The sequence below is a fragment of the Conger conger genome, chromosome 10, assembly GCF_963514075.1.
Source record: "Conger conger chromosome 10, fConCon1.1, whole genome shotgun sequence".
Taxonomy (NCBI): Eukaryota; Metazoa; Chordata; class Actinopteri; order Anguilliformes; family Congridae; genus Conger; species Conger conger.
Window position 1 is genome coordinate 29,197,134 of NC_083769.1, and position 15,329 is coordinate 29,212,462.

The 15,329-nt window shown below is 43.3% G+C and overlaps 3 protein-coding genes across 3 annotated transcripts in view; 1 reads left to right on the top strand and 2 right to left on the bottom strand.

Moving 5' to 3' along the window:
* On the bottom strand, nt 1-13,731 carry dhx35 (DEAH-box helicase 35). Its single transcript, XM_061257770.1, has 21 exons — nt 13,640-13,731; nt 11,063-11,190; nt 10,732-10,824; nt 10,444-10,521; nt 10,194-10,298; nt 10,024-10,085; nt 9,704-9,773; nt 9,515-9,574; nt 8,972-9,084; nt 8,583-8,679; nt 8,262-8,420; nt 7,847-8,057; nt 7,625-7,749; nt 6,836-6,890; nt 6,469-6,659; nt 3,869-3,946; nt 3,629-3,758; nt 3,456-3,537; nt 3,234-3,305; nt 2,090-2,201; nt 1-1,504 (listed from the first exon to the last, which is right to left on the bottom strand). Exons 1-21 carry the CDS (start codon nt 13,713-13,715, stop codon nt 1,466-1,468), a joined length of 2,136 nt encoding a protein of 711 aa, XP_061113754.1. The 5' UTR covers nt 13,716-13,731; the 3' UTR covers nt 1-1,465.
* zhx3b (zinc fingers and homeoboxes 3b) overlaps nt 13,625-15,329 on the top strand; it is a 20,786-nt gene continuing 19,081 nt past the window's right edge. Inside the window, exon 1 of the mRNA XM_061257768.1 lies at nt 13,625-13,754. The gene's annotated coding sequence lies outside the window, so the exon portion shown is untranslated. The remainder of the gene's footprint in view (nt 13,755-15,329) is intronic.
* Nucleotides 14,517-15,329, bottom strand: part of rab5if (RAB5 interacting factor) — a 3,592-nt gene continuing 2,779 nt past the window's right edge. Inside the window, exon 4 of the mRNA XM_061257772.1 lies at nt 14,517-15,180. Coding sequence (XP_061113756.1) covers nt 15,139-15,180 — 42 coding nt within the window. The 3' untranslated portion in view covers nt 14,517-15,138. The remainder of the gene's footprint in view (nt 15,181-15,329) is intronic.

A 15,329-nucleotide genomic window follows, 5' to 3' on the forward strand; every position in this document is an offset into this window, starting at 1 on the left:
TTGAATTCATGATCTTCTGGTTTTATTTTGAAATGTCCTGGACAGACCTTGGGAGATGCGTCTAACCAATGGGAAACTTCAGAGCTTAGACTACAGTCAGGCTGAGTACAGGTTTATGTAGATAGGAGGAGAACATCTTCTCGCAGTCAACTACTTAAATGTAAGACTAGAGGTGATCATCAGGTGTATTTTGAGTATTTAACATGCAAGAATATTCAATTGTATATTTACTTGTGTGTTTGCACATAACCATAGTACTTCTGTGGTGGTCAGCAACAGTGAAACCTAGCCTAATAAAAGACACCAATTGATAGAACCATGCAGACATTTGCCAATAAAGTTATACAGGTAACCTTACTGAAATGAAAGCAGGTTTCAGTGGAGTAAAATTACTTGAAAATCTTTTTTATCTCACTCTCAGAAACTTGGTACTAAGGGCATAAGTCTTCCTGAAAGCTTTTTTCAGCAGGTTATGGTGATAGGTGGCCATCCAGAAAAACAGGATAGGTACAGAGAATGAAAATGAAATACAGATTTTAGTGTTTCCCCTTTGAGGGTTCTGCACTGTATGTGCACTCATGGCCTAAATCAGGTTAGATTCTACTGCAGTTAAGACAAAAATGATTACTTTAATTTTAGATTGGCAATTACTTCTGGTTTAACATGGACCTGAATGAAGTTGTACATCATTTGCCAAAATTAGCAAAAACAAAAACACACTTTTCATCTCCATGTGACAACTTTTGGCACTTGCACATTTCACATATTAAATGCCCGTTACAGCTTGATTTGGCACAAAATAATACAAGCCCAATAAATCCAAGCTTGGGAAAATGAACTGAGAACTTCACAGGAGAACAGTCATAAAACAATTGAGCTTTCTGAAAGTGAGTGGAGCATAAAACCATTCAATCAGTTCAAGCTTTGCTAAGATGTACACCTGGCTTTTTCTATACTGTATCCTTAGAGATAAAGCCATAAATCCTAGATTCTCACTCCTGGGTGGAAAGCTTAGTACGGCCATTACCAAATCTGAGAGCACAAAGCTTGGATTCTCTTTCTAAAATAACCCCTGGGTCTGTCAAACATGTCATATTGTCATATTCCCTCTTAAACTGTTCCGCGTCATGCCGTAACTTAAAAGGATAAAAAAATAAATTCCACCTGCATCTGGCTAACAGACGGCCATGGGTGTCAGCCAGACTCAAGCTTCCGTTTCTATGTACAGATGTGAGAGAAAGTGAGAAAATAAAAATATAATACATCCCTATGTACATGACTGGTGGACACAGTGTTGGTGCTCCTCTTTGGTTCGCATGTCCCACTCCCCCTACACCACTCGTTTCTACCTCTCATTCACTTGCGTATGCAAGCGCTTCTGGCGAAAGCTATGACCATCCCAGCTCCCGCAGGTACGGTCCATGGCAGGAGGCTGTGTAAGGGACAGTGGGACAGGACCTCTGGCTCAGATGACTTTGGACCTCTTGCTGCTCAGCGATCCATGCTGAGAAGACAGAAGAAGGGGCAAATGGAGCGACGCTTGACTTAACAAGAAATAAACATTTGGCTTTGTTCAACTCCGAATGCCTGCTGTCTGTATTGTTATTTACCCTGATAACTGAATGTAATGTGGGTAGAAGAAGGGAATTGGAAAAAGGCAACTTTAGTATTTATCAAGTTTAATTATGTTGAATGGGGGCAGGGCCGTATTCCATTGTCTCCAACATATCTACTTAAAGAAACTAATGTAATGACAGATACTAGCACCAAAATGTTTTTTATGAATGTATTTTCTTTTACCCAATCCTCTTCGCCAGTTTTCCCATATTCAAGGATTTCAAGGCAGTTCTTCCTGGCGTTCAGTTCATACATAGCTCAGAATTTCCATATATTCTTGAGCTCATAAGACTGACTCTCTATATGTGGAAAGATTGCTAAAGTAAAAAATGACCTCATGGTCCAGAATGAAGAACTTTAATTTCTTGCTTCAATAAAGCAAGCACAGAACCCCACAGCCCCTCATAACCCGCGTGCATCTTTCACGCAGGAACAACCCAACACTAGTCCTCAACCCTGCAGATTTCCATACCTTGGCTTGCTTGTAGAAGTGTGGTGCCAGCTCTACCAGCCAGGATGACTCCACTGCAGTCACATCACGCATAAAGTACTGGGAGGTTTGGACCACTTCATTAAACACCACCCTGAAGAAGAGAGGAGCAGCTCAGCACGACACAGCTCAGGCAGTAAGAGCAGTCGTCTGGCAGTCTGCCGGTTCGATCCCCCGCCCAGGCTGTGTCGAAGTGTCCCTGAGCAAGACACCTAACCCCCAAATGCTCCTGACGAGCTGGTCGGCACCTTGCATGGCAGCCAATCGCCGTCGGTGTGTGAGTGCGTGTATGAATGGGTGAATGAGAAGCATCAATTGTACAGCGCTTTGTATAAAAGGCGCTATATAAATGCCAACCATTAACCATTTTACACAGAACTGACAATAAGTGTGAGACAAAGGATGCAGCTTGAGCATTACCATCAATGCACTGGAGACACAAACTCAGGATGAAACAGACAAAACATATCCCTAAGGAATTAATTCTACACCTTGCACTCACTGATACTTTATTAATGAAGAAGATATCATTGTATTGAGCTAGCAACTGAACAGCAGGGTTAGGAAGTAGACTATATGCAGGACTATTAGTCTTGCTGTGGTCCTGTGTTTACAAAAAAAGATGTCTCCTCCCCCACCCTCATACACTGCTTTTTATATCTCAGTTTTTCAATAGCTGTCGCAATTGAGGAAAAGCTATTCCAAGGTTGACTCTGATTTTTGAACGAGCCCTGACGGCTCGTTGTTTCCCCATTCTGTACTTGTGCTTCTTAATCAGCCATTACTGTTGCTAGCTAGTGACAAATGCTCAGCTGAAACTGGATCCCAGCCCACAGGATCTGTAGCCACATTAACCCCCCTACACACAGAAAAGAGCATCAGGCTCAGAGACTAAAGAAACGTCAGAAGAAATACAGGCAGAGATGCATGGATTCGACAAATGTGCAGCATAGATATGACTGAGCATGGTTATTTGATATTTCAATTATATTTTCAAGGCAATCCTGCATAATATTCCTTTAATGTAAGATATGTCACTTCCATGAGTGCAAGTATTACATGGCCTGAAACTACAGACTACAGAGTGATACCAGGGGACTGCATGTTCACAGAGCGGCACTCTCACCATTTTGGGGGCTTCTCACCAAACAGGACTGAGTTAGGATGGATGTGCAGCTCTCGGTCATCTCGAAGAGTCCTAATACAAAGATTCCAGTGTGAGACATGCCAGTGCAGTCAACATACAGTCTTCCACAGAGCACACCTGTTACCAGGATCTACACACAGAATCAAACAGCATAAAAAGGTCAGATATTTACAGCGAAAGTGTCATGTTATGGGGAAGTACCTATATGAGCCTGAATGGTGCATCCGGGCCGCGTTGGCGAAGAACCCAGAGACGATGCAGCGGAGGATCACATCGGGGTCCCCTGGAGGGCCACACAGGAGGTGAGGGTGGGTCAAGGACAAGGATTATACCCAATGCCAGGCAGATAGCCATGTTAGATTCAGCGGACCTACCTTCGCTGGAAGTGCGGGGCACCTTGAACTTGTTCATAAGACGACGGAGTTGCTCCCTCACTGACACCGCACGCAGGAGCCCCTTGTAATTGAGGAAGTGCTCCTGGCACCACTGGGAGCTCTTCTGGTGCTATGGGAAAGAGCCAGAGGGATGGGAAGGACATTGTAATACATAATACCACAGATCACACCACACAGACACAAACGTACACGAACACACACACACACAGCAGCCCTTACCTTGATGAAAGCTTCATACACATTGAGCATCGTGAGATGGTCCCCTTCAGCCACGGCAAACTTTCGGTGCTCCTTAGCCTGGGGGCAACGAGACAAACATAAATATATGCGCAGTGTAAACAGCCTTGGTAGAGGAATGGTCTTCAAAGACAAAACAACGGACTCACTGGGACTTGCTTTGGTGCACAGACGGACTCAACACTCTATGCCATGGGTAACAAAGGTAGACAGCAATGCCAACTGTGTCCAAGAGAGAACCCCAGACAGGCACAAATTCTCTGTGCTATGGGGTGTGATGACAGTGACCATGTTTGAGCTTATAGAGGGCAGAAGTATATTGGAAGTAGTAGTTCAGCCTCACCTCCTGTCACCACCCTGTGAGAAACTTAAATCTCAGGATGAACGTGCAAGGGTCGCAGGCAGGAAATGCTTAGTGCCAATCAGTCTCCATGAGGAAGACCATCCCTGGGAGATAAACTGCGGGCTGATTGGCGTTCCAGGCTAATGCGCCTCACTTCGCACACTTTTTGGATAAATTGTTCTTGGACAAAACATTCAAACAGGGTTCACCTCAGAGGCAGAAACAATGTAATAAGGATGCACTTCAGATTATGGTAACCAACAAACAGGTGACAAAACAGGATGTACAATGTAGGCCATCTAAACTTTGCTGGCTGGACACGCAAGGCATGGGTGAGGTGAAAGGTGAGACAAAGGATATGGGACTTGCCTTTTGTTAGTTCAGAGACAGGAAGTGCAGAAGAGTGAACTACAGGGTAGACATCCGCCTGCTTTGTGGGGACGCACAGTCTACACTGGTGGTCAGATGGCTTGATTATAATGGCGATTCCCAACAAAAAGAAAACATTGGCAATGTAAAACTGAGCCTGAGCGTGTGGCATTTTCAAAAGGAAGCAGCACAGATTCGGCAAGCTTATCTGTTAATTTAAGTCAGGTGTGCCGCGAATCATCTTGGGCTGTACACTTTTGGTAGCTGGATTTTATAACCTGCAATTCAAAATTCCAATAGTAAGCTGCCAATACAGCCTCCTAAAGAAGCCTCCATTTGAACAGCCATGATCCCAGTGAACATGACGAGGCGATGCAGATTCATAGAGCAGTGCACTACTACAGGAAAATATGTTTTTAAATGCCATTTAAGGTACAAGCTTCCCTATTATTCACAATACTCTTGCGATTAAACGTTATTCTTAATATCACATTTAAACACTACCTTTCTGACACGTTTATTCCATTGTTGAATTCTCCAGTCTCATCCATTCTGCCAACAAATCATTTCAATCATTTCATGCTCTGTCTCACTTAACTAATGAATCACCTCAACCACAGGCTAACTATTATGTGTACATCTAGCGTGTCCAGAGACAGACGATAGTAGCGTGTCCAGAGACAGACGATAGTAGCGTGTCCAGAGACAGACGATAGTAGCGTGTCTAGACAGACGATAGTAGCGTGTCCAGAGACAGACAATAGTAGCGTGTCTAGACAGACGATAGTAGCGTGTCTAGACAGACGATAGTAGCGTGTCTAGACAGACGATAGTAGCGTGTCTAGACAGACGATAGTAGCGTGTCTAGAGACAGACGATAGTAGCGTGTCCAGAGACAGACGATAGTAGCGTGTCCAGAGACAGACGATAGTAACGTGTCTAGAGACAGATGATAGTAGCATGTCTAGAGACAGACGATAGTAGCGTGTCTAGACAGACGATAGTAGCGTGTCTAGACAGACGATAGTAGCGTGTCCAGAGACAGATGATAGTAGCATGTCTAGAGACAGACGATAGTAGCGTGTCTAGAGGCTGTTTTCAACAAGCAGCCAAAAACTGGAATTTTCTGGTCTTGTTACGAGACGTTTCTCACCAGCATCAGTGTGGTTGGCTCCAGTAAGTCTGCAGTAGGTCTGCAGCAGGTTCAGCCACCAATGGCAATGGAACAAAACAGTCAATCTTTTTTGCCCACAAGGACATGTTGTTGAAATAGGTTTTTTTCTAATGTCTCTCTCCCCAGATTTGTAATCAGTTATTGTGTCATTTGGACAAACACACTTTGGGGACGACACAGACCATATTATTCTCCATTGTGCAGTCATTGGCTCAGGTACAAGAGGGCGGGACAAAAACTTCTGCGGTTTCACTACGCTCTTCACAAGCCCATGGAAAATCTATAGGTGACATCACACTGAGTCACTTAGTCCATATTTTTTCGAAAGTATATGGTTTTTAACTGATTCACAGGTTACAAACCCAGCCAGCAAAAACACGTGGACAAAATGTACTTCCAAAGTAACATTTCCATAACATGATAAAATCACAAGAGCCTTCAGACTTTGTGGTCCACGGAACACATGACATTCTGTGATGCCAGTGGCTACATGCTGCTCACTGATTGGTTGCTGGTGTATTCTGCTAGATTACACCCCACATTCAAGTGTGGGAGGAGCATCACTGTAAGGAAGCAGGCAGGTATACAGAGAGGTGAAACTCTGCAGGACCTTCAGCCCTCTAACAAACACACACAAGATCACTGTCATTTGCAGTACAGCAGGGCCCCCCTGGCATTGCAAACCATGTGACTCACAGCTGCCTTCTTCTGGTTGGGCGGCACCATGAAGATATTCTGGATCTGCATCATGGCTGCAATAGTGGCGATCTCCTTGGAGCAGCCAAAATTCCCAGACTCCAGCAGCATCTTGGCAAACATGGGGCTGAGAGGGAACTCAGCCATGCGCACTCCCATGGGGTCGGTCAGACGCCCATACTGATCCAAACCTGAGAAGCAAGCAAACAGAGCGTCATCCACAGGGAGACATGTGTCCTCTAGACAAACACATTGGTGTAAGGATGATCTTCAATTACAAAAGCTCTTGGATACGGTCATCACATGAAACTCATTTATCAAAAGACATTAAGCGTAATGCAAAAGATCCCAACATAAGTCTTCTTACCACCCAGGGCATAAAGCAGCTCCAGAGCTTGGACCATGGACTGGGCAGGTGGAGGCTGCAACACAGGTGGTGACCGTTAAGATCAAAGCTCAACATTGGCACTGCAGTGACATTAGCGTTTGGAAAACCTGGCACCGAGGAGGCTTACTGTTCCAGAACACTCGGGCATTGAGTGTTAAAAAAGACAGTAAATCTACAAGACCATCAAATGCTTTTATTTGTTTCTAATGTTTCCCTTTTTCTCCCAATTTGGCATGCAATTGCACCCTATCTATTCCAATTATTTGCGTTAGCTGGGGATACACCGTTTACGACCCCGTCCCTCAGCAGCCCGGATAGTTCTGGCGATCCAGACCGACACGCTTTCTTCAAGCCGCATGGTCTCAGTGCCCATGACCGTGTTTCCGAGGCAACCAGGGCGCTGTGGTATGCGGTGATCCTACTAACCCCTGCCAAGTCCCTCCCACAGAGCGGTGAACCAATTATGCCGCTCCATGTGAGCCGGCAAAACTTGGCTTTGGCAGGACCGGGACACAAATCCCAGTCCTCCCTGTGCAACTGTAATGAGCATCAAGGTCCGTTATTTTAGCCGTGCACCACGACGGCTCCCTAAGACCATGGAATGGTTTTAAGAGCAAAAGAAAAATTATTGGAGGAGAATACTGAGACTATGAATGAGTCTCAGTGACAATATCTTCTGGGGCTGCATGTTACAGTTAAGAATTCTGGTGCAAATGAGGGCTAGCCAGGGTGAGACCAGGACAGAGGGGGTCAGGTCCAGGAACTCACGGAGAGGAAGTTAAATCGAAGCACATTGTCTATTCCCAGGGCCTTCAGCTGTAGGATGACCGGAGCAAGGTTTGTCCTCTGCATCTCTGGGACTGTGGCAGGGGGCAGCTTTTCAAAGTCCTCCTCTGGGTCATGACAGGAGGGGAGAAGTATATCAATGCACAGGCAACACCAGTGTGATGGACAGCAGATGGACTGGGCCAGTTTGAGGAACCCACGTACCTGTATACAGGCGGAAACACTTCCCGGAGCGGTTACGACCCCCTCGGCCTGCCCTCTGGCCGGCCGAGGCCTTAGAGATGGGGGTGACCACTAGAGACTCAATCGCTGTTCTGGGATTATAGGCTCGTAGCTTGACAAAGGCACAGTCAATAACAAACACAATTCCATTGATGGTGATGGAGGTCTCGGCAATGTTGGTGGCAACAATCACCTGGATCAAGAAAAAGGAAACCCTCAAAAATCGGCCAAGGCCAGGAATATTTTTAAATGTTGCAAGTTTATCAAGACGCAGCTGTATCAAAGGTCATGGGTTCAAGAATACATTTAGTTCCCAAAATGTCTATTTTATTTAACATAGCCCATTAGTTAAGCAATAGCAACCAACCCCATGACAGCAATTGTATTAAGAATTCACCTTTCGCACAGTAGGGGGTGCCCTGTCAAAAACCTTCATCTGTTCAGCGTAGGGCAGACCAGCGTACATGGGAAGAACACGAAGGTGCTTCTTCATCCCAAACCGGGAGAGAGCCCGAGCCTGCTCCACAAGCAAGCTGGCCACCTTCTCCACTTCATCCTGCAGAAAGGGTGGCCTCTCAGCAACCATCCACAAAACTTCACTAAGTAAATTACTGAGTAAAATGTGTCCCGTAGTTTCATCTGCCATGTTTATCCAGGGTATAAGAATACCATTCCCTCACACAAAGAAGAGCCATGGAAACAGAGCACATAAGCATACCTGTCCAGTGAGAAAGGCCAACACATCACCATCATCCTCTGTCTCATGGATCTTCAGCACAGTCTCCACGGTGGCCTTCACATAGTCTGGAACAGGGCTGGCGAGAGGGGGAATTAACTGGAATGAAGCCAAACTCTAGCTGGGTTTCACACGCACACAAACCCATCACAGGCACTTGAGTGAGCTGCAAACATGTACATCCCCCCCCCCCCCTTATGGTGTGTTCTTTTACTGTAAGTCTCAGTCCTAGAGATCTAAGGGTGAATGAACTAGTTTTAAGCAGTGGGAGCACACTGCATTAACACCTGAATCCAGGAGAAATGTAAAGCTTTGTCCTGTTGTTGACAGACATGCTGCTGAGGAAGCATTGGAGGGGTGTAGCAGTGTACCTGACTGTGTAAAAGACATCCACAGGGAATGTGCGGCCTTCCACAGTCAGAATACCACAGGTGTCCTTGCTGGGGTCTCCAGATTCATTCAGGTTGAAGAACTCTTGAAATTTCTACATGAAAGGAATGATTAAACTTAACTGTGGCAGTCTCACCTGAAGAAACTGCACTGGTAATCTTGTCAGTTTCAATGGCAAATGGTTTGTTTATTATGAAGTGATTTTTTTTTACATCCTACATCAGTAATCGGCAAGAAACTTCTATTACAAAAAATCTGAGCACTGCAAAGCACCCCAATTACCAGAAAAAAGCCTGACATCGTAATGAAACGTGAGATTTAAATTAAAAAAGCACTGAGCACACCCCGATTGTAAGCAGACTGCTAGCCACTATGCAAATCTGAGCCTCATTTAATTGTTCTTCAATGACATTGAGCTGCAGGCAATAAAACCTGCTAAGCTTTCAATGAACGCCTGTAATCAATTAATCATCTCTTTCTAACCCTCACTGTAATCCCTTATCTGAATGGAGAGACAAGATCACCTTGGCATCCAGAGTGGCAGAGGCCACTATCAGACGAAGGTCCCTCCGCTTTTTCTGAATCTGGTGAAGGAGAGACAGGAGACATTTCAATTCACAAGTAAGCACTGTAGGACTGAAGACTGCCCAGCATCTTTTGTCCCATTTGTGTGTGTCAGACCAAAAACAAAGCCAGTACAAAAGGAGATGGACCTTCTTCAGCAGCCCAATGGCGATGTCTGTATACAGAGTCCTCTCGTGGGCCTCGTCCAGCATCAGGACACTGCAGACAGAATCAGAGTCAAAGAGTTATTCGGACGGTGGTGATCGGACAAAGACGCACATTCTTTATTAATGACTTTCTCATTTAAATAAAAGGCTCTTTATTGCTAGCAGAGTCATAGCTGAGTATGGGATTACATCTATTGGCAAGGCAAGACCCTTAGACAGCAGCTATATGGCTGAATAACTCATACTTCAGTATGGTGGGTTTGGTTCTACAAACAGCTGGATCTGCACAAAGCAGGCTTTACCTATATTTCTTCAACAGCGGGTCAGCCATCATTTCTCGCACCAGCATGCCATCTGTTAGGAACTGAAATTGAATCAGAACATTGTTCAGTTGTTGGATGTTTTCAACCACACCAATTTAATAAATCACACTCATTTCAATAGAACAAATGATGGTTAGAGGTTGCAGCACCTTGATACGGGTGGCATGGGGGTCAGAGCAGTCATCGAAACGAATGGTGTAGCCAACCTCATGGCCCAGCAGGGCACCGCGTTCTTCTGCCACGCGATTAGCAACCTAGGATGAACAGAACGGGACATGATGCTGTAAAACTGCATTGTGAACTATGAATATTAATGAAGCTAGCGCACAGCAGCAGTGTCTGGGGTGAGACAGGGACAGGAAAGAGCACTGACAGCAGGATAAACAGTAGCAGACTTACTGAAATGGCTGCCACCCTTCGAGGCTGGGTCACCCCAATAACCTTGCCCTCCGCTGCCCATCCAGCCTCCAGCAGGTACTTGGGAGAGAGAGACAGAGGGGAAGATGGAGAAGGAGAAAGAGATAAGGAGGGGGTGAGATTTACCAGTCTCCATTTCAAAACTAAACCAAAACTGAAGATGAGAGAAAGGGACAAATGAGTCACAGCACAGATGGAGAAGAAAAGAAAGTACTGCAGCAAGCTACACTCAGGCGATGCGTGTCTCATACCAGTGGATGTTAGACTGACCTGGGGGATTTGAGTGCTCTTCCCACAGCCTGTCTCTCCTACAATCACAACAGTCTGGTAGCTCTCCACCAGGTAAAGGATATGATTTCTGTGCTGAATTCAGAACAGCAAGGCAAAATATGGTGGGTCACTTGCAAGCCTCGATATCTCATCAGCATAACTTAGCATTTAGCACATACAGAACAATATAAATCAGGTCTAACATTGTTAAATGCTGGAGGGAATGCTGGAGGGATTTCAAAATTAAATTTTCAAATATGCAGAACTGATATTTTGAGCAATAACTGCCTTATTCCATCTGCATCCCAAAACAGAGGAGTACTGCAACTACCTTGAAGACTGGAAGTTTCTGCCGCTGTTTTTCAATGGACAGAGCGGTGAAGGGGTTATATATAACGGGGGAGCCAGTAGTCTCTGTTGTGAGCTCTCGCTCTTCTGAAACCCCAGGGCCTTCTGATCCTGGTGGGGGGGAGGAAAGAGTCACTTTTATTTAATTTTTTTTAGTTTTTAGTTTTAGTTTGAGCAATGCACAAAGCACTAAAATAAACTTTATAGACCTAAGAAATAACCCTTCAGATTTAATCACCTCCGATTTATTTGGCGAAGAAAGGATCTCCCACTCTACCTCAGCTGACCTGTGGTGAGTGCTCTGGTGCAAAATGGCTGCTGTGCATCACCCACTCTGCTACACAATGCTGCTGGCTGAGTGCTGTAAGTGCTTTGACTGAGAAAAGTGCTATATAGATGCAAGGAATTATTATTATTATTATTATTATTATTATTATTATTACTTCACCCTACAGGTTTTCAATTGGATTGAGGTCTGGCGACTGAGATGGCTATTGCGAACATTGATTTTGTTGTCACGGAACATTTCTGCATGGATTCTGAGGCTTTAGGTCACCGTCTGGCAGGAAAGTCCACCTACAGCCAAGTCTCAGCCTTCTGGCAGAGGCTACAAGATTATAAAACAAAATTGCCTGATACCTAAACGGGGGAATCCGTAATGCCATTGATCTTAACCAGTGCCCCTGGACCTCTGGTATTAAAACAGCCCCAGAAGTCGATTGCGCCCTACCATATTTAACCATATGTATGAGGTGCCTCTCCTTGTATGCATCTCTGTTACAACGCAAATTATGCCGAAGCTGTATGTGACCAAAACAGCAAGTGCCTGGAGTTTGCCAAGTCATTTCAATTATGATTGGACAAGGGCACTATCCTCAGAAGAGACCAAAATTGGACGTTTTGATCAGATACAGCAATGGCATGTTTGGCGTGAAATTAAATAATTGAAATAATTATTTATTATGAATATGCAAATAAGTAATTATGCATTAGGCAATTAAATATTTATGCCTGATATTATTGTTTATCCTCCTGGAACCACCCAATATGAATCACCCACATTAGTTTTTTTAGCATGAGGGCCTCACTCCCTAAACGTCCCACACATTTCAGGAAAAGCATTTACTCCCCTCTCAAATCAGGTCCCAGGCTAATTCATTTTAAATGTGTTCAATGTCTCTACCGCACATAAACTCTCTCATATGAAAATTATTCCAGTCCACTCTGTCCCTACGATTCTATCCACAGGATGGATAGCTTTCTACATATGGTGTAGCAGTGTTCCAAAAAATAAAGATTCAGAGAGAAGATTTCCTTCAATATCTACAGTACAACAGTCTCATGCTTACCAAGAGTGCTACTTTGCATTGGCTTCAAGTATCTAAATTTCCTATCCCATCACATTGTTATCCTGTTTACTGGTTTCACAAAATAAACTATAGCTTCATGCAGAAATGCCACACTCCTTCTCTTGATTATACGTTTTCTAGATATTGTGTACACAACATGTAGGCTTCAATGGTACATATTCATGAAACGTTAATGATTGGGCGTCTAAAGACGTATTCGCGTATATAGAGCAGAAGAATGCAGAATATAATCTTAATAATCTACTTTCCAAGGTCCTTCCGGGATGGTTTTATTTCGTCACCTGACATCTCCTTACATTTTGTGTAACTAAACATGACTAACACAAAACAGAAAAGTTGTATAATTCTCTAAAGGTCCAATCTGGGAATGGGCATTCTTGAAAGAATGGAAACTTGCTTCCTTGGGTCAACGTTAACGCACTAATTTATGTGTAAATATAGGTTAGGACACATTGCAGCCACGCTACATTTTCCACGCTCCGTTTTATTTTGACATAAACCGTGGTATCAACTTTTTTTCCCCCATGTTCACAGTGGTCATAGACCAGTTTGTCCCAATACAAATTTAATTCCAGCGTGCTAGCAGAGAAGTGTAATGAGAATGACCTCAAACATACGATGTAGGCGAAAAACAATCGTTAATTAAAAAATGGTTTTCCCCTTGCAGGCTGTCCACCTGGTAAGCAAGCTGTAGGGTATTATGGTACCAATAGTTTATTGCATCTTGCTTACCTAACTAGTTAGGCAAATGGATGCCCGCGTATGTACAGATACCCAGCTACCAAGCTAAGATTTACGTTCCGCCGTTTTGGGGCCGACGAAACTATTCCCCATTGCAAATCCTGACTACTAAATATTCCACTTTGCCTTTTGTATTATCGAGCAGTATGTAGTGTGTTATATAGATTGCTAGATTGTCAGTAAATTCAAGTTAGCAGGCAACTACGGGGCTAGCTAACCATGTAGTTCTATTCTGCCTGCTCAGCTAGCTAGCTAGCAAGGAGGTGGAAGCTGGTATGTTACAGCGCAGCTAGCGACTCAGCTAGGTTGAAATGTTACGATAAACATTTAACACTTCCCGATTACACTCTGAAGTGTAAGGTCGCGGAAATGCGGTCATGTATAGAAAGCAATTAACTGCATAGCAAGAAAGTAAGTTAAATCTCTTGATATATCGATTACACGCTTACCGGGTTTCCAGAATTTCATCGTGGAAAGGGGCGCCGCCATCTTGACACAAACGTCATATTTCAAAACTTTATTCATTCGCGATTCTCGAAGACAACCACAAAAGGAGCATGTGAGGTAACGTTATTTGTATTTATTTTTTTAACTTGCTTTATACAAGCCAAGACGGGGTCGCATCGCAGTCTGTCTAAAGTGAATTTAATCAGGAAGCGCAAATATTTTTATTTTGTTGGAAAATATTTAAGCGCCACGTTAAAATTCCTGGACATTTGAGGAGGTTCTGCACTATAATGCAATTACTCCTGAGTTTGACCATTTATCAAGCTAAAGAAAACATAACAGGGTCCATATCAGTGTGCTCGAGAATTACGCTAACATGGTTCGGCATATTTATGTTGAGTGCCAAGTTATTTTGAAACCGTCATCGGCACGCCAACAAAAAAGTTTTTGCGAAGTAACTCGGCACTTGTCAGCTTCCTTGTTACTGTAAATGCTCTAAATTGATCCAATAATTTGCTTTACATTTAGATAAAATCATTTCTAAGCTTTTTGTTTTTTTATAAGCAATGCTCGTCTCAAATGTGACTCTTTTTATTGCCTATTTTACAAGTGAATCAGCGCAGGTGTATACTGCCAACTGCACCAGAGTAATTAGCTGGGGGGAAGCGAAGACCCTGCTTCCACGACCCACGGAACAACTATCCTTTTTAAAGACTGTCAATAACTATCACCTAGAGAAGAATTTGGTCAACTCGAAAAAATAGTGAAATTGTGTCAAACATAGTGTATCCTCAGAAAAATGAACACCGTGTTATAGGTAAGCTTATGCCTTACAAATGGAATGACAAACTTGATTGCACTGCACAGCCACAAAACGAATTTGAAAAAGGCCAAATAAAGCCCACCTTTAATTGAATTCCCAAAAGATGTCAATCACCAAATACAATCCCTCAAATAACCTCACAGCCTCATTAATTTCATATTACTCTCCCTTGTATCAGAATCAATAATCAATTATCCCTCTATTACATTCTCTATCAGTTAATCAACTACAAAATGCTTAATTATGTCCAGTTAAACAAGACATGAGAAAATACAAATAAATTGGTTTAATACATTTTGCATTTGATAAAATGGAAATTCCACAGATAATTTACATATTTTAAATTAAGCTCTGAACATCTGGTAAGATTTGATCTGGAAGCTACTTGAGACAAAACAAAAAAAAATTATTAAATAGTTAAGTGTCCTGTTTAATACAATGCTATTTATAAGATACAAAAAAATCCATGGCAGTGCACAGGACAGTTTTAGCTTAAAAATCTGATGCACAACCAGTCTGGAAGGTCGCTCCTCAGGTACTCATGATGCTCTCCTCCAAAGACCATGTGTGCTACTGAGAACAGAACACACAACCTTGGGTTTCAAAGTTCTCATCTTTACATCTTAATGCAACTAAGTTTCCATACTCTCTCTGGTAAAATGCATTCTTCACAGCTCTTCAGTCATAATGTAGTGCCGTGTAAAATATTATCCATACGACCTGGGGGGGGGGAAAGGGACAAGGATCAGTTCACAATGTTTTCTTCTATTAATAAAAACAGAAAAAAATGCACACCCCTGTTCTAATGGAATCACTCATTTTTTATTTTAAATTTGAATATTTGAGAAATATGAAAACAAAGTAATGTT